Below are 25,368 nucleotides of genomic sequence, written 5' to 3'. Positions count from 1 at the left end.
CCACACTTTAAATGTGGATTTCAATTTATAAAAATTGGATAAATTTAGAACCAGCTTAATAAATTGAGGCAATAAGTCCCTACAGGAAAAAAACCAACAAACTATATACTGCACATCTAAGAAAACGCAGAATAACCAACATAAACATGTATTATGCAGTTTACCTGTTACTGTAGGTACATCAGCAAACTAAAACAGTAAACCCACAACTATCCAGACAAAAAAAGTAAATAACTTTATTTATAATCTGTTTTCAAGTTAAACTTACACATGTTGAAGGAGATGTAACCATATGGTAATAAGAGGTAGGAGAGATACAGAAATGGTAGACAAGTTCCATTTTACTAGTATGACATTCTGTAGCCCTAAACAGCGTTATGAATCCCAAAGTGCAGACTTTAGTTCTTTCTCAGTATGCATGAGTGATTTTACTTTGTACTTGTTACAAAACTGAAAGTGCAACTGCAACAATTTCTAAGCTGAATATTTCATTAGATCTGTTGTATAATTAGGCATAGTTAGAAGAATATACTTCCATGCAAGCAGGTTACAGGAGTTTACAATTAGAGTGCAAAACATTTTCTTCTCTAACAATTATCACACTTACGCTGATAGAACAGTAATGACACAAAACCTATTAGGTATTAAATGCATATTTACTCAGTTAAATAATTAGCTGCAATTGACCTTAAATTAAAGCAGTATTTATGGGCATAGTGGCTTACTACTTGATCTAGGAGGATGAAAAATTTTAGTGCAAAATAAAGTGCAGTTTTTACACAGGAAGAGATCCCATCCTCACCCTGTGACTAAGATATAGTATGACTGTGAAACAATCTAGCCTATTCAAGGCAAAATACTTTAGCATAAATGATCCCTCTGTTCCTGGTTTCAATGGAAAAGCATGTAATGACAATTCCTGTTATTGGTTTCACTGTTTTTTATTTAGGCTATAAAGCCTTTTCTGTTAATATACAAGCAGCAAAGAACATTTGCAAGTTAAGTATTGTGCCATTTGTAGCACATTCCTTAAGGGTTAGCTTATGCCATCAATATTTTTAATAAATACTCTGGTTACATATCTGTCCTGGAACAAAACCTAGACATGACAATATTGTAGTATGTGAAATGAAAGTTACCACTCAATAAAGATTATTTCAAGAGTAGTTTTCAGATAACTCACCAATGCTTCATCCCATTTAATCTTGGGGATAGTTCTCCCATAAATCCAGTAATCTATAGGGCTTGTACTTGACAGTACAACTTCTACAGCCAGTCTTTGAATATTATCATATTTTTGTAGTTTGTAAGGAAATCTTGAGAGGCTCTTGACACTTTGTCTTGAAAGTAGAAAAAAAAAGTAGAAGAAAGGTACCGACCACATGAAGACTGCCATCATACAGTAAGGATAAATTGAGTGAGAGAGATACTGCAGTGCTTTGCACTCCACTCTGGATTTGGAGTTCTCCTTACTGAAGACAGTAAAACTTGCCTTGAACAGTTGAAAATATGGAAGAGAATTAAGGGGAATGGGGAAGTTTTAACAAGAGAAATACCAGGAGCAATATTTCTCTGCTGACACAACACACTACTGCAAGCAGTGTTTGTACAGTAGTTGTAGCCCCTCTACAGCCTGCATTGATCTTTCTTTTAAGTTGTATCCAGTACCGTTATATGTAACTCAACTTAAGTAGCAGTTTTCTTGAATGGATTAGATTCAGGATCTGAGGTACCTCTGAAAAAAAGGTCCTGTTAAGTATTTTCTTTGTCATGAGGTGCTATATCAGAAGGTGTTACTTGGAAATCTATTTAATGTAAAGCTTAAGTATCTCTACAGCCTCAAAAAGGCAGCTACAGCAGCCATATAGAGAAACTAAAAAAGCATTTTAATGCTGTGTATGGGCAAGCTCTATTGAATAAAGTATGAAATGTCTTCAAAGTTGTTTAAGTTGCTCTGTTAAGCTTTACCTCTTTATTCAACAGGTGGTAATACGTATTTCCTATTTTTTTGTTTTCTCCGAGTCTTTTCTTCTTGGATCAGCTGCATTTCTCCCCCATTTTAATAAGGGAAGAATCATACAATAGATGTGCAAGTAGCATATGTTAGTCAAGTATGTGACTTAACACAAAATTTGTGTTTGCTTCTATCAGAAGTGCTCTTTTTTGACCACAAGGTAAATCAGATATAAAGCCTGAAGTCTAGGAGTTCCTCTGTATTTCTCCATTTTGGAGTCTGTTACTACTCTACCACATGCCTTCTCCAGTCTTACTGGCCAGCAGAGATCACATCGTCTTAGGAATCAAAGCAGGCTCCTCAAATTAGTTTGGATATACAAAGAACTGTGAGCGCTGAGAACCTCCCTGGAGTAAAAACAAGTGTGCCTTGTACCAGAAAGCAGTGTGAACAGTAAGCAGAATAAAAAAACCACAACATAATAAAAATACAGAAAAGTAGTGGTCCCTGAAAGAGTAAGATTAACTGAGCAAGAAAAGGTGGGGTTAAGAACAGAAATACCATAGAGTGAAAAAAAAAAAATTAACTTGGCCATATATAACCATCACTTAATATAGACATGTGTGATGAAAATTAAAAAAATCATAATTGTTTAAACCATTGATTTATCACACAGGAATAGAAAAAGAATCCTTTCTGAGGCGGTTATTTTTTGATCAATTTTCAGTACTAGTTATCTGTACAGTCACAGGATCAGTTTTAGCTTATTACAGTTAAGAATTTTAAGCTTATATTAAATACTGCATACATATGGAATGTAATACAGTTTGCCATGCCTAGGAAAATAGTGCCATAATGCTGACCTCCAGGGCTACCGTCACGATTTGAGGGTATACATGGCAGTAGAAAAGCCTAAAACTTCTTAATGCTTTTTCCTATCCCAAGCTGAGTCACACTTTGATTTATGTGTATTATTCTGCTCAGGATTAGTGTCTCCTCTTTTCCTACAGTTTGTGATACTCCTTCATATGCACTCATCTCCCTCCTTCCTGCCCAATGAAGTTGAGAAATATTTCAAAGTTACCCATGACAGCCCCTCCACAGACTTAAAGAAACAGACTTTTCAAGCAGTAGGTTTAAGTCACACTCTATACTCCAACACCAATTTATGGGCATTATAAAGGGGGCGTATCAGATGGGCCTGTTGCTTCAGTATTTGACAGGGAGTCACCCATAACGATTTTCTCCATAACAATAAATGCCTTTTGCACTGGGGTTTTAGAATTAAACTGTTAGGAATGATCAGCCCACTACAAAACTCCTCCCTACTCAGTAGCCCTGGAGATCAATCTAATGCACATACTGAAAATTACTTGTACTTAGGGATTTTAATAGAACACCTATTTAGTGTATTAATTTTCAGAGGAGTAACTATACATAAACGATATGTTCCAAGTTATGTGCAATAGATCTGTTTAACAGATTAATTCTTGTTTTCAAACACGCACAAAGAGTTTTCTGTCTTCTATTCAAGCAGAAGAGTTACAACGGTGCTTTTGCTACTAACTATGGTATGCATTTTAGGGTTATATACCATTCCAATTCACATGCTTCCTTTAAGTCAGGAATGCTCTTCAGTGCTGCCACTGAAAGATCTGCTCCGGACATGATTTCTCAGTTGCTCTATGAGCTCTGGATTCTGCTGCTGTATCTGTTGTGCAAACTGCTGCCCCCTGTGTTGAACAGTTTTAAGATCAACATGTGAAAAAAACCTGACAAGCAGCATTTGTAAGAAAACAGGATATCCCAATACAACTGAAAGGTGCATTATATGCGAGTTAAGATTAAAGATAACATTGTAAGACTATGCAGGAAAGCTGTAGCATTATGACTTTATCTAGGTAAAGTCTCTCCAGACAGGATTATCAGCTTTTCATTTTCACTCTTTAGGACTATTACTTCTACTTAGTAACACTAAGGAAAAAGCATTACTATACTCAGTAAACTAAAATTTAGCAACAAATCTGCTGCAGTGATTTGCTCCCTTTTTTTGGAGAGGATCTATTGTAGTTGTTTAAGATTACCACTCTTGTAGCTGGAGTGCAGCCTTATATTAGTTTCTCCAGAAACACACTGTGCTGCTGCTGACTTGTACTTATGAGCAAGACATCATTAGTAGAAAGTAGGCATACAATTATGTCTTGTATGACTGAAATAATGACAGATCCATCTCCATAAGAACTGTAGCTTAAAGAGTTAAATTAATAGGTAAGATTAATTCCATGTAAAAGATGAGCATAACACTGGTTTACTAGAAAAAGCAAGTAAATCATACTGCTTTGTGAACAGCCTGGCAAGGCTTCTCTGTAACTTCTGCATTTTGCCAATCAAGACTCCTTTAAACGACAGTGCAGGCTGAAGGAGAGCCACCATTTTCACAGATCTAGGTGTAGCACATGGTTTTTGTGAAAACAGCCCTTGATTTTGTGAGGTCCCATTCCTGTCTGTGTATATATGTATATACACATACAGTTTTTGCCCTAAAGGCGCAAAACTTAAAAATAGGTTGAAACTGGCTAGAATGCTGAAATAAAGTAAAATTGTATGCCCTTCAAGAGGTCTTGTCATATAAGGAAGTAGTATGTTTTTGTGCAGACTTTTCCCAGATGCATTACTGTTGCACTATAAAAGCTTTGGATCCTGTTTTCCTGAGCTGCTCCTCATGATACTGAGTTCCTTGAAGCCTTCCTCAGCTAAATGGAGGGATGCCAGAGCAGAATTTGTTGCAGCCTGTGCTAAGTAAATCTGTAGCTTTTCTAACTAGTGTCTGGGATGTCAGGTAGTAAATATCAACACAATTTGAAAGCACCTGTACTTAAGATTTAGAGAGGCATTTTCACTAAGTGGCATTTAGAAGGTAAACGGTCAATGAGAACCAGAAAGTGAAACTGAGCACGAAGTTCAGTCATTCCAATTGATGGAAATGTACAAAGCAAACAAACAAGATAGTGGAAAGTAAGTTCTCAGTTTTAATAATAATCAGGCATACAATGAGGATAGGCCACAGTGTAACTGGCTTGACACTATCCCTTTTAAACAGATGTTGCACAATGATGCTTCTACAAATGTAACAGAACTATACGATTCTTACTTACGCATGGATCAGGCTGGACAAATCTGACAGGCCACCAACACCTGCAGCAGGGCCACCAATGGCGTTTGACATCATCCCCGACATCCTGGAACAGTTAGCACAGTGTTGGCATTAGGGTATGCAGGAACCTTTACAGTAAGCAATAAATAAAAGTTCCTTCTTTGAATTGCTGGGAGGAAATAAACTGCAAGAGGAAAAATCTGCAGTAGTTTTACATACAGTAAGCAAAAATAAAATTACATTTTCAGGAATACAGCGCTATCCACCTTTTCTCTTATTAATTCAAACCCCTAAAGAGACTTGTTGTAATGATGCTCCATTTTAATACTTACAATTGTTGAACTTGAGGATTCTGCATTAAGCTTGCTGCCTAGAATAGACAATATATAGGTGAAATTATAACACATTTACTACTTAGGTATCACTGTGGAAACTCTGAGAAAAAAACCACCCAAACCCACATGCTGTATTCTTTGTTTTATCTAAGACTTCACCTAGGTTTATGTGCACAGAGGTGCATGGTCCCCAGCAAGACCAGTTATTAGACCAACACTGCTTCAAGGATATGAAGCTGAGACGATTTGTTACATGTTAGATAAAAAACAGTGGTTGCCGAGTCAGACATAAAAAACAAGACTACAATAAACATGAAAACCCAGTACCAGAAAACTAAAAAAAAACCCTAAAAAAACCAAACCCCAAAACCAAACCCCTAAAAACCCCAACACATACTAGGAGAAAAAAACCCACAACTTCCAAAGACAAAGGTTTTCTGTTGGGCTTTTTGGAAAAAGGTCTGTATTTTGTTGATTCCTGGCTTGGATAAATCAGTTTTGCAGCTACTGTTACTACTAGGTATAAACTGTTAAGATTAAAGCCACAAAATATTGCAGAGTAAACCCGTGTGTGAACTTGCTTTGTGGCATGCTTTTGTGGTAACATGTACGTTCTGTGGTAATTGCCTATCTTCTTACTTTGTAGTAACTGTAAGTTCATTTAAATTTCTCTTTCATAATAGACCTCAAAAATTATATTGTGTTTACCACAGTGTAAGCCTGTATACAGACAGATACTATAGAATAAACCAGGGGATGTTTTAAAGTTAGTAACATAATTCCTACAGACATCAGTGTCTGTACGAACACAAGATCAACAGACACAATGCAGTATCTGCTTATTCACTTTCTTATTAAATGTACTACAAAAATCAAATAAGTACAATATTCATTTTATGATCAATATATGTCTACATAGATATATCAAAAATAAACCAACTCTTTTCTTGAGTCTACAGTTGGCTATAAAATGCCACATTCAGGTCAGTTCTATGGGTAATACAGGATTTTTTGTCTTTCTTCCATCGGTAACAAGTCTGATCTAGGTTAGGGGCCCAAAATGGAGAGTAGAAGTAACCATCTTGAGGTCAGACAGTGAGTCAGGTTTTTTTCTTAAAGACAAAAACTACGCCACAGGAAAATAATTATTTTGTTCCTGGCTGAATGCCCTGTGTTCTATCCACTTGACCAGGCATCTTCTGGAAATAAAGGAAAAAATCCTTTCCCCATAGTTAGCTCCATATTGAAGAGTACATCTTTTGTCTCTGAACAGATGCAGACTGAGTCATGTGGCCAATGCAGTGGTACACAGAGTTCCAGTGCCATTTAATTACTAAAGCCATCAGAGAACGCACTCGGTTCTTCCTTGCCTACCATCTCTGTTATTGTGACCATAGTATCAGACCAGATGTATTGATCTCTCTTGCATACAGTGCACTTTTACACAGAAGCACCGATTGAAACATCCTGTCTTAATGAAGCTACCAGAGGGGCAGTAAACTTTTAACTGAATTGTCAAAGGAAATCAGTATTTTTTGCATTTTTTCTCTAAATTCCATTCTTCAAAGTTAATTAATACCATTTAGCTAAGAAAGCGGTGCCTGGAGAAAAACCACAGAGGGACAAAACCACCATTTGCCATTGTACTGGAAGTAAAGGAATGCACTATATGTTATTTATATTCATTGTCCGCACATGGCATGAAGTCTTGTGCACTTAAGGATGTCAGTGATAATTTGACAGAGTAAGAACAGAAGGGTCTCTTAGGTGGTTCTCGCCAAGCAGAGTTACTTTAGTCTTGGGAAGACCGCATCTGAATCAACTGCTGTTCACTTCAGAGGTGATTTCTTCGTGTTTGTTAACTGCTATATGTAGAACAGAAATTTTCACCGTGCTGTTGACAAGTGCCATCTACAAAACCAGCGTAGCTCATCTATGCATGTTGTTGTTCATAAGTAAGATAGAATCAATTGGAAATAAAGACAGGCATTATAGGAGATTTCTGCTTCGCTTCTTGTTTTCAGTGCAAAATGACTTAGAAAATTTAAATTCAGTATAATTAAATCATTGTAGTCATAAAAAGCATTAAAATTACTTGAATTATTAAACAAGAGTTGTTCTTAGAACTTCAGTTTTAAAACAGTATAATGTAAAGCTTGAAATACACTCACCATGCTAATGAAGGCAGGATTGTTTATCAAGCTTGCCATGTCAAAACTCAGTCCAGTTCCAGTCTACAAACAAATTGCAATTGAAGATAAGCTTACCGACAAAATCCCAGTTAAAACTATTGTAAATAAATAGATATGGAGCTAACTTACAGGACTGGACATGTCTCTTAGTTTCTGTTCTGCTATTTTCAAATTTGATTTATAAGAATCATTCTCTGGATCAAGATCCAGTGCTTTTTGGTAACTGGTAACTGCTTCTTCATATTTATTCACTGAGGTCAGAGCCAACCTAATGTGAAATAAAGAAATCCTGGGTAGAACATAAATTACCATCAAAAGATAATGATACCCTCTGTTCTAAGTAAAACAGCATCTCACAACTAATTTTTAGCTTGAACACTAAGTTAAAGCTTCTACTGGTTAGTGTAAGCACTTGTTTTTGCAGAAGAGATGATCCCTCAAGAACTCATCTTGCATTGTCTGTTCCATGTATATACAAGTTTCATTAAAAGCTCCTTGGTATCATCAAGTGATTTAGTCTGTATTTGAAAGCACAACTGGATCCAACATCTGTGACTTTTTGCATAAGCTCAGGAATTCCTCTTAAGTATTTCCTCCAGTCCTTCCAAAAGATTATTCAGATGGATAGCATGGGTAAGTAGGGCAAAGATACCCTTAATGTGAGTTCTGCAGCTTCAAGAAACCAAATACTGGAACCACAAATTTCAGCATAATAGATTTTTGTCTTAGGATCAGCACAAGGTTCTCCTTACAGATCTTTTACTTCAACAGCTTGACAATGGATTCTACAGGATAGCAGCAACATTCCTAAGGTACTGTAAAAAACCCTTGATTCAGGGAAATCTGCTTAATGTTTTGAAAAAGATTCTTCTCCAGCAGCTCAGGACAGCACAGGACAAATCTACTACTTTTGAAACATTATTTGCTTTCAAATTTAAAACATCATCTTTCTTCGAGCTATTCCAGAAGTCCACCTGGTTGCAGTTTCAGGTCTGTCTGCTTCTACTGTATTTTCAATTTATGCCAGCCACAAAACTAAACTGACTTTCTCTACATTTTGTGAAAGACCTGTGTAACTCACATTCACTATTTAGTACTCCAGGCTCTCTTTGGTATATCCTACACCGACCATTGCTACACAGACTGGGTTGATAAGCCTGTGCTAATGCCCTCTAACAGACCTTAGTCTTTTAACTCAGGCAAGAGAGCTGAGTGTGTTAGATACATCAGTCACAGTCATCACTCTCGGTGATGATGAGCTCAGTAACAGTATGAAACTCCAGGAGCTTCCAGCAATGCTCCTTGAGGAATCCATGTAGTATCAATGCTTTCTCTCTTAACACCGTTACTCCCGTAACAAAAACGCACCAACATTCCCCTTTTGGCCTATTGACTTGACAGAATAGTTTCTGACCAGACAAGAAATGCAATTTGGCATTGCTGTGTCGCAGTTGCATTTTTTTACAAGGAAAGTATGTAAAATTCTGTTTCTTGGAACACAGCACAAGTCAGAAGAGCAGGCAGCGGTTTCCTTGCTCACAATTCCTACCCAGGCAAGTGCCCTCTCAGGGTCATGCTGGAAGTATTACTTTAACTATCTACCTGGCTCCCATCTGTGCATATTTCTGTGGCACTTCTGTATCTTTCTGTGACATGTAAAGAGTTTCTGTCAAATCTTGAGAAAAACTGATATGCCAGCATAATGCAATCAGAAAACACAGCTTTGTCATATAGACTTTTTTCTGCACTTGTTTTATTCAGTTATTACTAAGCAAGCACTGTTTCCTCATTCAGCCTATGCCAAAAATACTACCATATCCATCTGCTGCGTTAACAATGGCTTGTAGCTCAAAATATATCCTCTATGAAAACAACCAGACAATCAAAAAGAGAAGCTTTATTGCCTGAGAATGATCCCACTTACATTGTGTATCAAAAGGCACACTGGTTTTACACCCAGAACTCTAAAATAACCTCCAATTTCCAGTTAAATCAGCCTGTAGCTTCCCTCCATTTCACTGAAATCAGGCAATCTTGGATTGTGCTATATGAAGAAACAATCTAAAGAGAGTCAAATAGGACAAAACCAATTCAATATTCCCTAAAGTTTCAAAGTGAGTGAATTATCTTAAAAGCCAGTCAGGCTACATTTGTATTAGTAAAACTGTACCACTGAAAGTTTTCAAGTGATAGAATTCCATCATATTTGGTCTTAAATAAATGCCCCTTGCCATGGTTTTGTCCCAGGCCAACAAGCATTATCCCAGACAATTTTGGGGCATGGTTCAGAATTTAATACCAGCCAACATAATTTAGCAATAGGCAGTTTGGATGTGGCCACTCCACACTACAAACTAGATTTTAATACCATGGACACGGGCCATTTTGTGCCAGCTGACCCAACGAACAATCACAAGCATTTTTTAATTTACTAGTGTAGATATAACCTCAGAAGCCTTATGCAGCATTCAGCCCACACCCACAATATGTTTGATTATTGCAAATGCAAAGCTACACATCCTGGAAGAATGGCTCTTCACTCAAGTAGGTATCTCATTCAGAGCATTCCTGACACTTTTTTCAGATAGCACTTAATCAGACCCATTGCCAAAAGAGGCTATACAGTTAATCTCTCAGACATGACTGAGAAAAACTGCCAAAGGTACATGGATTAGGCTTGCTAAAACATCTATTTCCAAAGACCTATTGAACAGAAAAGTTAAGCCTCTGTTCCTGCTAGAGTGAAGCCCCGATACTTTTTTATAATTCTCTCTAACAGCATCATTAACAGAGTCACTGTTCCATCTGCAGAATTTTGGTTATTCATAACTAGGTAGGAGGTAGAAAAAATACATCGTAACTTTCAAAACTAAATCTGCAAAGTTGATAAACTGAAAGAAAAAAAATGCAAAATGATGAAATCTGATATGAAAATGCTGAGATCAACCACATACAAAAACTTGAAGCTGACAGCCTCATAGGGTCCTCTCCAAAGAATTGCTACATTTTCAGAATAAGAATGTCAGCTAAATAAAACAACCTAGCTCCACTTATTTCAGAAAATCTACGGTGATTTACACTTGGGTCTTCAGTGTTTACTCAGATTTGTATTAGCTTACCCCATTCTCCCATACGCTTTGCTGTACTTTGGGTCTATTGCTATGGCACTCTCACAATCCTTTATTGCTTCGCTGTAGTTGTTGAGCTTACTTTGAGCAGCAGCCCTAAGAGGAAGATGGGAGGGAAGTGAGAGACCTTTGTCAGAAAAACAATAAAAGGAAAAAAACCCCAAGCTTAGATATTTACATGTCCATGACTAACTTCAGACATGTTTAATGTTACTGACTAAAGTCACTATTTAGGTAATGCCTCAGCTTTCCTCAAATCAAGTAGGACAAGCACATGTTCTGAATTAAGTATGTGCTTCAGTCCATTGCTAGACTAGGGCTTTTGAGAACATGGACTCCACTTTGAGGACACAAAAGATAAATAGTTCTAATGTTTTAGAACCAGCATATGACTATACATAAAATACATCATAAATCCTATTACAAGTAACACTCTGAAGTAATAACTTACATAAAATCATTGTTTAAGCAGAAATTTTTTATACAGTTGGCATTTTCTAGCAAAAAGTACTGGTTTATTGCCATTCAAAGGAATGCTGTGATTTTTCGCTGCTCAGTTTTTCATCCAGAAGCTCATGCTTGCAACATAAATCAGGGTAACATTTCTCAATAATCTCAGAATTACTACACTACAATTGCATCTCTATACAAGACAAATACTAAGGGCTGAAGACCTTTATACAATAATATTAAAGACTTGCCCAAATTAAAAAGGACATTGGAACAGGTTAATAATCGAAATTTCCCATGCTTAATCTCCATGTGTTTGAACAAAAAATGTTTTCTCCATATTTACAAAAAATTTATATGGGCAGTTAAAACTTCTAGGGCATCTCAGGTCTCTCTTTTTCTCGCTGGTGTGAGTAAAAAGCAATACTGTTGAAGGCAATACATCTCCACTGCTCCCAAACTAGCTTAAGAAAGATAAGAATAAGGCCTATATTTATTCAAATACTGCATTACTCCAGGCAACTGCCTGTCTTTTTAAATAACTTCATACAATACTGCGGTTACTGACATCAAGATTAATTTTGGTCCTCAGAAATGTGGTGATGACACAGCACACAGAGTGAAGTATTTCTGCTTTTGCTGATTACAGACTTGGTGCTTAAGCCCATGCTACTAAGGAAACTTTCAGTGATTTTGGAAGCTTTTCAATCTGGTCTTATATTTCCATTTTATACCTAAAATCACTTGTGTGATAACTTTTCTCAAGGAAAATAAATGATTCACACTTTGAACTGCCATCTGAAAGACGTAAAATAAGTAAACTGCATTTTCTTTCTCTTTATGCTTGCCATGAAACACTGAATCTTTCACTTGTATTTATCACAAACTAAATTCTGCAGTAATGGAAGCACAGCTCAAAAATAGAAAAATCCACTGGGTATAGTGCCACAGGGCCAGAATGACAACAAGTCAAGATATCCTTCTGGTAACAGGGGCACTGACGAGTGTAGAGCAGAGTGGCTCTAGAGCAGGGGTCCTCAAACTGTTTAACCAGGGGGCCGCACGTGGATGCAGTGGCAGGCAGTCATCTGCAGCTGCTTGGTTTCCCCCCCACAACTCCCAGTGGGGGGGGGGCAGGGGGGTCTGTAAATACTGGGGGCCCTGGGGGTTGTATCCAGCCCGTGGGCCGTAGTTTGAGGACCCCTGCTCTAAAGGCAGGCTGCTTCCAGCAGGCTCACAGACTATACTGCCTTTGCTCTTATGCTGGTCTTCTGGGTAGTATACTGAAAGAGCATACTTCTGCTGCTGGGTTAACATCCACTTCCAGACTTCACATGCTCCCATGTCACTATGTCTTCACTATGGTGAAGAATAGATTATACAATGAAACTAACAACAGCAGCCTTGTTATTTTTCAAGAGGTCATGCATAAAATGCTGTGTATTTATACAACACTTAAAATCTCCAAAGTGGTATTCCTACAATGATATTTTTTCCAGGGAAATTCCGTATTAGGGGAGATAGAGATGGCAGCTGAGTCACCAGAACATCAGAAAAAAAGGCTCTTACTACTCTCAACTGGGAAGCACAGCCTATGTTATGATTTAATATAGACAATTTAACTCTCAAAAATCTGATCTTAAGTGTTACAAGTAATTTTAAAGCCCGTATCACACCTTTCACTGATAGAGATACACTGAATGAGCTCACTTCCGCTTTGGATCTTTTGTAAATTTAACATGATATATTTTTAAATAGTGGGGGTTTCATATTGTCATGCTGTTTTGATCTACTTCACAATTTATCTTTGAATAACGTTAATGAAGTTTGGGAATGAAGACTGTGTATTGTTTTTATTTTACCTGTTGCAGTAATAGACTGCATTGTTTGGGTCCAGTTCTATAGCTCTAGTATAACAATCCACTGCAGCACCATAATTTTCTTCTTTCATATGATTATTACCTGAAATACATTATAAAAAGCTCTTTAGTGGTTAAAAGAAACAGTGCTGTGTATGAAAGATACAGAGCAGCCATATTACAGCATCTATATATGGTAGTTACGATTGCATTTTAATAATTTGAATAAAATTGCCATGGAATAATGCACATAAAAATATCTACTATGTCCATAAAGTTTATTATGTACGTTGTAGTCCACCACATAAACTTTCCCCTTCTCATTTTGCTATTTTAAACTTTCCAGGTAGTTTCTGCTGTTAAGCAAAGATCACTTTGTTGAGAAGTGTAATTGTAATTGCAGTTCCACTCTAATATAGATTCATCAGTCTTAACTGTCTTTACAAGCCTTGTAATCCAAAAGGCTGTATGTTGATTCCTTTTTAATCTCACTTTCTCACATATCCCAACAACTTGCTTTTAACTGTTCATATAACATGGAAAATCAAAAGCAAAACTAAGCACATAAACCCCACTTTTCTGAAGCTACATAACTCAATCGTTAAGATAATGAGAAGTATGTATAGCACAGGCAATCTAAAATGATTCAGAAGAAATATTTCTCACCAACAAACCTCAGAACTTCTACTCTATAACAAAGTTTCATATTTCATATTTTTAATGTCCAGTGAAAAAATAGAAAAATACAGTTTTCTATGGAAAGAAAATTCTAAAGTAAGGTCTTTCAAAACAAATGGTATCTTATTCATTCTTTCTTCACCAACACAGAGCAGTCCCAGTACTTTCTTTCCCTCCCAGTCACAAAGTAGTAGATAAAAAGTCCTAGTACAGAGTGCCCAAGCCTAAGATTGTCCCTGGTTCTGCAGCTGCAGATCTTTGGACTGCTAGATCACACAGAAGCACTGCTTTCCCAGAAATGTCAAGAAATTACCAGGAAAGTTATAGACTTTCACCGACTTCCTTGTATTTTGGCAAAATATTTCAACTCTCTCCCAAAATAAGCAAGAGAAGGGATAAGTCAACAGGTTTCTATAGACCACAGACTGGCTGGGGTTGGAAGGGACCCCTGGAGATCATCTAGTGCAACCCCCCGCTAAAGCAGGCTCACCTACAGCAGGTTATACAGTCGCATCCAGGCAGGTTTTGAATCTCCAGAGAAGGAGACTCCACAGCCTCTCTGGGCAGCCTGTTCCAGGGCACGGTCACCCTCAAGGTAAGGACGTTCAGCCTCATATTCAGGTGGAACTTCCTGTGTTGCGGTTTGTGCCCGTTGCCCCTTGTCCTGTCACTGGGCACCACTGAAAAGAGCCTGGCCCCAGCCTCCTCACACTCACCCTTCAGATATTTGTAGACATTGATAAGGTCCCCTCCCAGTCTTCTCTTCTCCAGGCTAAGCAGGCCCAGCTCCCTCAGCCTTTCCTCAGAAGGGAGATGCTCCAGCCCCATCACCATCTCTGTAGCCCTCACTGGACCCTCTCCAGTAGTTCCCTGTCCCTCTTGGACTGGGAAGCCCACCACTGGACACAGCACTCCAGGTGCTGCCTCACCAGGGCAGAGCAGAGGGGAGGATCACCTCCCTCGACCTGCTGGCCACGCTCCTCCTGATCCCCCCAGGATCCCACTGGCCGCCTCGGCCACCAGGACACACTGCTGGCTCATGGGCACCTTGCTGTGCTCCAGCACTCCCAGGCCCTTCTCCGCAGAGCTGCCTTCCAGCAGGTCAGCCCCAGCCTGTGCTGGTGCGTGGGGTTGTCCCTCCCCAGCTGCAGGACCCTACACTTGCCTCTGCTGAACTTCATCAGGTTCCTCCTCACCCAACTCTCCAGCCTGTCCAGGTCTCGCTGAATGGCAGCGCAGCCTGCTGGGGTATCAGCCCCTGCTCCCAGCTCTGTATCATCAGCAAACCTGCCCAGGGGACACTCAGTCCCTTCACCCAGGTCACTGATGAGTATGTTGACCAGGACTGGACCCAGTACTGACCCCTGGGGAACACTGTGAGCTACAGGCCTCCAGCCAGACTCTGCTTCGCTGATCACAACCCTCTGAGCTCTGCTGTTCAGCCAGTTCTCCATCCACCTCACAGGAAAAGCTCAGTGCAACATTTTGTCTCCGACAGAAAGCAAACCACTGTGAAGCAAGCAGTCCTAGGTGCCTGTACTAACTGAAAACAACTATACTTCTTGTGAACATGGAGAGCTTAATAAACAAAACTGGATTTAAGTAACTAAGTATCATCAAAGTAATACAAAATCACCTCTTCCAAATAGTGATATACTAGACTTATGGTCAGCAATCCTTGTCAGTGGGAAAGCAAACTGAAACTGTAATTGCATGTCTACCTTCAACATATACACAGAATGTAACCGTATCTGTCTCACTTCAACCCCACTATCTACACTTCTTTCCTTTGATCTAAAGCAAAGGTCTGTACACTAAATACTGTTACCAGATGAAAGACTTGCAAGTTATCTGCGCTCAACAAGATTGCAGCAGTTAACCTTTCTCTAAAACAAAACTGCCATCGACTATCAAAGTTAGAATTTTCCATACTGCTCTGACCTAAGGATGACTTGGGGTACAGGGCTAAACTGGAGTTAGTATCAGTGGGCACCTTTTTTGCACTCTCTCTCCAGATCTAAACTGGCTAAAGGAAAACAGAAGAATAGCCAGACCCACAATTTCTGCTGAGATTAAGCAATTCAGGACAAAAGGAAAAGCAACAGTAATATTTTATTTCAATGCCAGACAAAAGTTCTTAAAAAAAAAAACCACAAATGGTTATACTTTTGAATGTGTGCCCTCTATAATGAAAATACTACCTATTGTTACAGTTTATACTGTGGTAACACACAGATCTTTTCCGCCCAAGCCACTGTTATACTATACAAACCTGAACATAATCTGTGCTCCTACATAGCTTACATTAAGCCAAAGTGTCAAGTGATACGCAAGGGTAGGCAAGTAAATTCAAGTATTTACAAGTCTGGAGGGTACATTACTTCCTGGTTTTATAGCAACCAATAAAGAAAACTCAGCGATCTGATTTTATTTTGCCATTCATTGCCCAATTTCTACAAATCCTAGGGCTGATTTAAGAGCTGAAGTGGAGCAGGCTGGTGGCTACAAAGGTAAGGGAAGTTATGTTGGTAAGGTACGATAGAAATGAGGAAATGGCATAGTTACAGAATCACAGTATTACAGAAGATACAGGTCAAATGGACTTCCCCAAGTTATTGAATTTACCTCCCTAACTCAAGGCAGAAGATACTCATAACTGAAAAGAATGATAGTCGTGATAGATATTACATGTGTGAAAATGAGGAGGATTAATGACAGATCAGCATCAGAAAACAAGACAGGCAGTTTTGATTTTATTATGGGAAATTAATGAGAGGTATTTCAAGCAGTTCCAAACTACTTACTAATGCCCTGATAGCTGACACTTTAAATGGCCCTTTGTCTAAGTTTAGACCCTTCCAGTTTTTTCAGACATGGAATTGCTTTAGTAATGCCACACACAAACTAACACATAGCACACTTTAATTTCATTTCCTCAGTCCTGTGGACTGCCAGATGAAAAGACAGTCACAGATTTAAAACAGGCATTGCTATAACACCTACACCTGGGAAGCGCTGAATATCTCTACAGTCCAATAACTATAGTGAGTGCTACAGGTACTCTTCACTTCCCATGAGCTGACAGTTAAGAGACAGCAAAATGAAAAGCCAGCATGTACTGCATGGTACATTACAACCTACAAACTAATTTTCACTTGGGACCTAACTTTGTTTGAACTCTTATCCTTAGAACTGAAGAGCTAATGAGAAACTTCAACAATTAGGAAAACTTACTTTCAGAGGTGGTAACAGACTGCATTCATGACTACAGATGACCAGCTTTAACATAACAGACATGGAACTCATTCTCAAAAACCCTAGAAATTTTTCCACATCATTATCCTGAAATTTTTGAGAGGATTACATCTGCCTTGCAATTAGAAACTTAATTTTTTCTATAAAACTCAAATATCTTAAAATCTAACGGGTCATAAAAAAATATGATCTATAAAGCATCAATCCACCTGATAACATTTCGTATCAGTTATCAGTGCTACACGCCTTTATTTTCTTCCCTTTCTTTATAATAAATGGATTATAAACAAAATGGATTCCTTCTTGAGTAGCATTAGTGAAGACTATTCTACAGTACAGCTGCTTTTCCTCACGTAACAGCAGTAACACCTATCAAAGGGAAAATATACAACTGGCTTTTCTGCAGTTTTTATAGAGCACACAAAATATTTCCCATATGTGAAATAACCCTAGTAATTTCACAAGAATTTTTCTACTGGCTTCAGCTGGGTCAGCTTTTAACCAATGTTTTAATATTCAGCTAGTACATAATCTGACAACAAACAGCCTTTTCAATATAAAGTAGAAACCTGTATACCAATTCCATGGACAAACAGAAATCTACAGTATACTGAACAGTAACTGTTCATTCCTTAAAGCTTCTACTACTCAGGAACATTGCCCTGGACTTCACATGTTACCCCTTAGTTCTTAAGCAACCTCCTGAGCAAGGGAGAGAATAGACTATTTTCTTAAACCCCAGATGGAGCAAATCACTTAGCCCTCTTACAACACAACAATCACCAGAGAATACAAGCTGAAGTTTTTGTGCAGGGTGTGTATTGCCCCACTGCTATACTATCACTACCCATGCTAACTCAAAAATCTTACTAAAAGCATAAGATGTTTATTCCTATGTTTATTACAAACCTTCATCCTTCAGTTGGTCAGCCTTTTCAACATCCTCTGGTAAAGAATCTGAGAGAGGCAGCATGTCATTCTGTATGTAAATAAATCCAAGATTTTTTTCATTAAAATTTAAGCCCTGATTTTATTAAAAACTTCTTTCATTCTGGGCAGCATTGTATCAACAAGCAATCAGATTTTCTGTAGTGCACAGGGAGTATGAAAGAACTAAACATCATTAAATACCCTTAGAAGAGAAAGATAGCTTGCCTTCTACTACTAAAAAAACCTTACGGCTCACCACCCATTTTAAGTCAAGGGGAAGAGACCTGATACATTTCTACAGTCTTGATTTTCTTAGTTCTGACTTTCCTATTTGCCACCCTGGTGGTTCCTGTGCCTCCTGTACTGGGGATTCCAAATAACACGTATTATTAGCACACATTTTTTAAGTTCCCATTTTAAGGTTGGTGTTCATGGACATATTTTTAAAACTGAACAACTAAGTTATTTCCAGAAGGGAATGAGAAGCATCAACAAACTACGAATGAACTCAAGCACTTCGCAGATATTTATCCCTAGGAACTGCAAAATGCTTACCTGAAGGATAAATTTTTTCAAGTGAGAATGAGACATCCAGTGCATAGTAATTTTCTGTACGGAATTATCCTTGTCTAGCTGAAGTCAGTTCTTCCCACTGCCCCAAAAGATTCTTATTCTGAAAGCTTCTATGGAAATGTCATTTTTTTCATGTTTTCCTTAAGTTTCCATGATGTCTTGACCTATACAGCACTTTAGGGTTGTGTATACAATATAAAATCTTAGCACATATTCACAGAGTAACTCTAGAATCTAAATTAAATTCTTACCTTGTGAAAAGAATTTGTGAACATTTCTATCAAATGCTGTGGAGGTGCAAGATGAGTATCTTCCAGGTTAATCTTAAAGACAGTCTCCAAACACTGAATTGCAACTTACAAGGAAGAAGAAAACAACAAAAAACTCACTAGTTTCTCAACAGAAGTGTAATTTCACTAATTCATTTATAAAGCTGTGACTCACATCCTTATTCAGCTAGTAAAAGCAGATCTTTGGAACATAAAGAGAGATGACTTTATCCCCACAGAACTGACTTGCTGAAAAATAACATAAGCTACACGGAATCCATACATATTTCAGCCATTATTCTTAAACCAATTTAAAACTTTTATTTCAATCATTTAGTATCTTTTTTCAAAACATAAAAATATTAGTATTTAACAAAAGCACCACAATTTGTAATACAACTATGCATGTGTCACATGCCCCACCGCAAAACACCACAACTGCCACATATTTGTGTGCCATAATAGTTGGAAGAATATGGCTCACCCTTTACGGTAAAGAATAAATGCAAGATACTTATTACTCCTTACCTTTTTCTAGAACAGGATATATTAATGTGAAGACACTGTTTATTAGTAAAATGCTTCATTAATCACAAGCCTTTATCCTATTTTTTGAAAAAAAATATCTGCACTGTCCTTTCACATGTTCTGTTGTGTAAGGAATAAACAACCGTCCCAAACCTCCAATAATGCAAATACACTCACAATAAGTAATTCTAAAAAAAAAAGTAGATCCAAATACCTAAAGTTTTCAATGTGCTCACATGTTTTTAGACAAAAGAAGATAAATGACAATTATTATATACAATTCATATAGATATATGTATTCTGTTAATCATAGTATCTCGAATTCTATCATTTTCCCTATCATCTTGAGAATCTAGTTTTTTATTAAAGTATATCATCTAAATGTTTTAGACTGAAAACTGAGGAGGAACAAAGAAGAGTCTTTGCAAAGCCTAGTTTGAAGAGAAAAACTACTTTTTTAACCCGAACTATAGATAACCAAGAGTAGCTGAATTCACATTAAGGATCAGTAAAACCTGAATCTTAGAATTTAAATTTAATTTCAGTCCAATATCAATAAAATAAATATAATTTGAATTCTTATTTACATTATAATGAACCTGAACCCTGACACAAAATTAAAGAAGTAAAATTACTGAAAGTTAATGACAGTACCACCAACATGAGGACCCTGTTTTCTACATCACAACTGGGAGAAAAGCAGAAGTAGACTTGTAAACTGAATAGTAAAACCTGGAAGACGTCATTTCTCAGAAAACTCTGATAACATAGAATAGACATTATTCAGAAGGAGTCAAGTGTGATACAAAATTAATGTTAATAACATGCAACAATTTAATACTTTGCTAAATATGCATTCAACTTGTGCCTATAACCTATAAATGCTAAAAATCTATCAATTTGCCAGGTTCTAAATTACCCAATAAGAGTGCTGAAACATTTGGGTTAAAGTATTTTGTCTACTGATATGTAGAAAAACTTAATTCTTGTAAAGCAAGCACTCATGCTGAATTCTGAATTATATATTAATAATACTTACTACCAAGCCTATCATAAAATCAATGGAACCGCATATCTTGTTTTTCCTTATATGAGCTCATAGGAAGCCACTTGCCATAGTATACTTACCAATTTTCCCCTCAAACTTACTTTGACCTAAAGGCGTTCCCTTTCCTGAATGCCTCACATCATTTGTAGTTTTGTATAAATTTAAAATACAAATCCTTCCTTTATCCTTCTCAAGGCATTAAAACTGCGAGAACAAACTCTCTCATACAGGAGATTCCTGCAAAGTGCAGCAGTGCAAATTATGCTTAAACAAAACAATTCTGAGTATGGTAAGCACTTCCATGAAATAATCAGTTGTTACAGTGAACTCCCACAGTTATCCTTTAACTGAAAAATGGAGTTTATAACCCTTACAATCTTATCTATCACAGGTATAACAAAATTAGGATCTCTTATGGGATGAATCCATAGATTAGAATAATAACCACTAGTTAACATGCAAGTCAACAGTAGAAACCTGTGTGAAAATAAACATAGCCAAACCAGAAACTTTTCCAAATCAGAAGGTGTACTAAGTTGTGACAAGACCAACAAACTAACTTGTTTTAATGTGACATAAAAACCTGACCCCAGTAAAATCAAAGGACTGAAGATTTGGTTTTGTCTGAAAAGTATTTCAAGAGACTAGACTGCCAGCATCTCACGAACCCATTACCGAAGTGCAGCACTGTCAACTGCTGCAAGCTCAATATCATCAGTAACTTGGGAAAGACTTGCGGTACCACATGAGCTATTAATCTAAGTTTTTTCCTGTGTCTGATTTCCAAATCAGGCCAAAGTTATATGTTCTCCCTATTATCTCCATCATCACACACACTTTCAGAGGCCTACACAGTTGCTGAAGCTTGTGCTGACCACCTTGCAAACCAGTACAGATACCTCCCTCCCTGCTGAACAGCTGGGACTCACACAAACACCTACTACCTGACAAGAGCACTTGGGCTATGCTGGAGCCCAGCTCAGCATCCCCAGTGTCACATAGCTCCAGATTTTTTTGCTGTCCAAGCACAAGTTGCAAGCAACATCAAGACATCATAGCAGATATGCGGGATATTGATTACTGAATAATCAACATTAATTGGGCTGTTAAGGTCCATTTAGTACTTGGTGTCATCTTGCTTCAGATTACACAATAAGGCTCCCCATCTCCAGCATTACATGCATCCCTTGCCTTAAGGGATGCATTCCACTGTTTTGAAAACACTGCCTTAGAGAAATTCATAGCAGTACAATGATCTTAGAAGTAAGAAAAAAAATAAAGCCTTGTGCATGTTGTAGTGAGTTTCTGCTTTAATCCCACAGAAACAGGTGCTATAGACAAGAAATAAAAAAGAAAAAGAAACTGTAAACAGGAAAGAGAAATAACTGCCATAATATACACTGTCTAAAATGTAACCTGGAAGAAGTAAAGTTTCTAGTTCACAGAACAGAGTTGAATATTTAACTACCAGAAATCTGGATCACTGCTCTAGATCCTAAGTTACAGGAGAGTATATTTCTATGGTCTACCTTCCAGTTATGTCTGCTTTCTCAAAACAAGGCATTTTTATTCATCATGCAAGTACAAAATCCCTACAGGAAATTTACACTACCATTGACATTGCTATATGATTCAAACATACAGAATGCAGGTTATCAATAAAAATGGGGTTTGAATACATGCTAGACTTCTACTGATAAAGTCTCAATTTTATTTGTAATGTTCTAACTCCTTGTGTGTTTTGTGGGGCATGGGAAGTGTTTAAATCACTTCCTGGCATAGACACTTAATCATACAGTGTTTTATTTTTTCAGAGGCACCAAGTAGATACACAAGGTACCAACGAAAAACATCAGTCAAATTTTTTCATCCCTTATACCTCCATCTAACATTAAACATTTCAGTGGGTGGGATTTGGGCTACTGCTACTGCACATGCACTAAAGATTATTTTGCACAATTAAAACAAGCCAATTATTCAGAATGCCCATCTCCTATCCTTTAACACATTACATATGGTACCATGCTTTTGGCAGGGTACAGCTTTAAAATTAGGATTCCATATCTGTATTAAAATGGTAAATTTTGTATCACCATTTAAGCGCAGCTGAGGTTTTACAATATTTTTTGTTCAGAAAACAGAATCTTAAAACTGATTCTTTTGTATTGACATTGGCTAAGGCTGGTCTAAGACAGGTTGTCAGGTAAATTTTCAGATATAACCCACTGTTTATCAGTTTTATTACAAAAGCAAAAGGAGAACTCTTCATCTCTCATTACGTGAGTTCAAAAAACATTACTTTCTTTCATTAGCTGAACATCATCATAACCCAATTCAGGTTAAATTCATAGATGACTACCACTTTTCAAATGTACAAAATGCTCCAGTTTCTGATGTAAAAAAATATCTTTTGGCAGTATCCTTTGAATATCACAATACAAATGTCTCTTTCTTGCTTAGTGAACAACTACACTGTAAAACCAACAGACACTGGAAGGAAGCACACCCCAGGTTTATCTTTTTAAGTTTATGCCTCTGAGAAGCAGGACTTGACTTGCACCTCAGGGAAGGCTACTCTCTACACTGCAGATTGCGGATAACTCAGTGATCAACTGCCTGGATGTTGTTTATTGCACTGCTGGTCTTAGACTTCACTCTCTTGCCTCCAAATTCCTCCTCTGGCTGAGTGTTACAACTGAAGACTTCCTGAAGCAGCGCAGAGGTCTTTTAAATAGACACCACGAAAAGTTCACTGCAGAATTAAGACTTTTTGTTCCTCTCTAGCTTAATTCTACATTGTGATACCACCTGCTATGATGTCTCCAGGAATTAGGGAAAAGGAATAAGAGCAGTATGAAGGAGAAAGACAGACACTATGAAGTTACAAAGACTTAATGAATGCGTGTCAAAAGAGGAATACACACAGAAGTCGCTCTTTCTGTAGCTACGTCTACAGATAGATGCACCTGGATGTATAATAAAAACTATACCATACTGAAAATGAATTCACTACCGGGCACTGTTTGGAATCATTATTCAGGTGAAAAAGAAATGCAAAGCATTTATTTTATCATGAGTTCTTCCCATATACCAAAACCAATATATGGTAATTGTTTTACTTCCTCCATGGCCAGCACAGCTACTATCAGACACAAAATGCAGAAAGAAACCAAACATAAAAGTAAAGAGAAAAGGAATCAGCAGGCAAAAATCTGTGGGACATGTACACAATCATTACCATAGTCTGCACTGTAGCAGTGCTTAACTTGTGATTCAAAATATCTGTTGCTTAAGGTAGTACACATGTTGTAACTTTAGAACATTTTAAAAATGAGAGATGTTTTAAAATTAATAATCTCAGAAACATTAAGATCATGATCTTCTTCACAGATAATATTTGGTGGCAGTTTCAGTTAGGTCACTGCCGTTACTTTCTATGATAAAATACATCTAGCAATTTAATACATGTGTAGGTATTATACATGCATATATATATTAGCACCTTTATCACTTACCTTCCAAGCTTTCTTGCTCATCTGGAGTGAAAGTATCCATCTGACTCTGCTCTCTCAAGAAATGGATGACTGCATAAACCAAGCGTTTGACTGATGACATCTTGAAATTAGTGAGTTTCTCCTATGTCTTAAAAACAACAGGTTCTCTCACTTCAGAAAAACGAATGCCTAGAGTATTCCAACCTCCCATGACCCCAGTGAAAAGTACACACAATAGATGGAAAACTTACCCTTCACCAGAAAGCCCAATAAAGTGATTCCTTGAAACAAGTGGTTAAATTGTATGGATTAGGGAGAAGTCCTACAATCATCTCCTCTAACTATCAGTAAAAGAGCACAGATTTCCTCAAGGTTAATTCCCGTGGGAGAGTTCACTGAGTCTAAAATAATTTAGTAACTTACCATTTTAATTTTTTTCTAGTTCAAATTTTATTTCTAAGACATACGTGCTTGGAAGCTGGGGCACATGCTGAAGTCAAAATCAATTTAAAAGCCACAATAATAAACATAATAACGTAAAGAAGCACACTTCAATAAAAGGTATTCTATGACACTGTGCTGCTGAACGGTTTATATTCACTTTGGACAAAAAAACTGGAACACTGTGACCACAGTGCACACTTGTGATCAGTGACACTACCGGCTCAGTCTGATCTGCATTCAGCATCAGTTGGGAGTTACATAACTCCAAGGAAATTTTAGTTCCAACTTACCAAGTTATTTTCCCTTAAACCACCACAATTTTGAAGGGCACAACCTCGCCCAGTCGCCAGGGAAGCCGGTGGAAAGGGCGTTAAACGAACGGGAAGACCAGGGCCAGCCCTCGCTACGTTCCTTCCCCCTACAACCCCCGAGCAAACCGACGTGCAGCCAAGCCAGGCCGAGCAGCCGCCGCCGCAGGGACGGGGCAGAGGCGGCTCCCCGCCGGACGGCTGCCGGGGACGCACAGCGGCGGCGCCCGCCGTACCCGGGCTCCCGCACGGGAGAGCCGCCGGCTCGCCCCGCCAGGCCGGCAGCGCGGGGTCCCGCCGGACGGGGCGCGCCCCCACGGGCACGGCCAGGGGCAGCGATCCCCGCCCGTGCCCCGCGGCAGGCCCGGGCCGCTCGCTCAGGCCCGAAGGACAGGGCTGCCGCTCACAAGCGGGCGCCCCGCCGCTGGCGAGCCCCCCATGGCACCTCGGTGGACGGTGGCCGCGCCGCCCGGCCCCTCCCGCCGCCTCGGGCCCACCGAACGCGCGGACGGAGCCCGCCCCGCCACCCCCGAGCGCCGGGGACGCGGGGCTCCGGGCGGGCGGCGCGCAGCCTCCCCGCCCCCGCAGAGCTGCGCCCGCCACAGGGACAGGGCATCGCCCTTACCGTGCGAGCCGCGGCGCGCCCGGCTTCCAACGCCGTCCCCGCCGCCGTCCGCGCCGCCGCCGGGTGGGAAGGGACGAGGGGCGTGAGGGCGGGTGCGCGCGCCGCCGCGGCGCGAGCGAGAAAGCGGAAGGGGGAGGCGCGCGG

General features: G+C 38.7%; 1 protein-coding gene across 1 annotated transcript; it reads right to left on the bottom strand.

Annotated features, from left to right (window-relative positions):
• Positions 1 to 212: 212 nt before the first annotated feature.
• On the bottom strand, positions 213 to 25,354 carry SGTB (small glutamine rich tetratricopeptide repeat co-chaperone beta). Its single transcript, XM_040579076.1, has 11 exons — positions 25,225 to 25,354; positions 23,869 to 23,995; positions 18,760 to 18,863; positions 17,915 to 17,984; positions 13,076 to 13,175; positions 10,755 to 10,859; positions 7,765 to 7,903; positions 7,615 to 7,677; positions 5,441 to 5,478; positions 5,110 to 5,193; positions 213 to 3,687 (listed from the first exon to the last, which is right to left on the bottom strand). Exons 2-11 carry the CDS (start codon positions 23,966 to 23,968, stop codon positions 3,576 to 3,578), a joined length of 915 nt encoding a protein of 304 aa, XP_040435010.1. The 5' UTR covers positions 23,969 to 23,995; positions 25,225 to 25,354; the 3' UTR covers positions 213 to 3,575.
• Positions 25,355 to 25,368: the final 14 nt, after the last annotated feature.

Source organism: Falco naumanni, chromosome Z (assembly GCF_017639655.2).
Source record: "Falco naumanni isolate bFalNau1 chromosome Z, bFalNau1.pat, whole genome shotgun sequence".
Classification (NCBI taxonomy): Eukaryota; Metazoa; Chordata; class Aves; order Falconiformes; family Falconidae; genus Falco; species Falco naumanni.
This window is presented reverse-complemented; position numbering and strand designations above follow the sequence as displayed.

Bases quoted from the DNA above. Each gene is read 5' to 3' on its own strand.
- SGTB (XM_040579076.1), bottom strand. From the start codon at position 23,968: ATGTCATCAGTCAAACGCTTGGTTTATGCAGTCATCCATTTCTTGAGA. The intron at 17,985-18,759 runs GTAAGAATTTAA...ATTTACATACAG, and splicing joins TCACAAATTCTTTTCACAAG to AATGACATGCTGCCTCTCTC. The intron at 5,479-7,614 runs GTGAGTGTATTT...TGTCTATTCTAG, and splicing joins ATCCTGCCTTCATTAGCATG to GCAGCAAGCTTAATGCAGAA.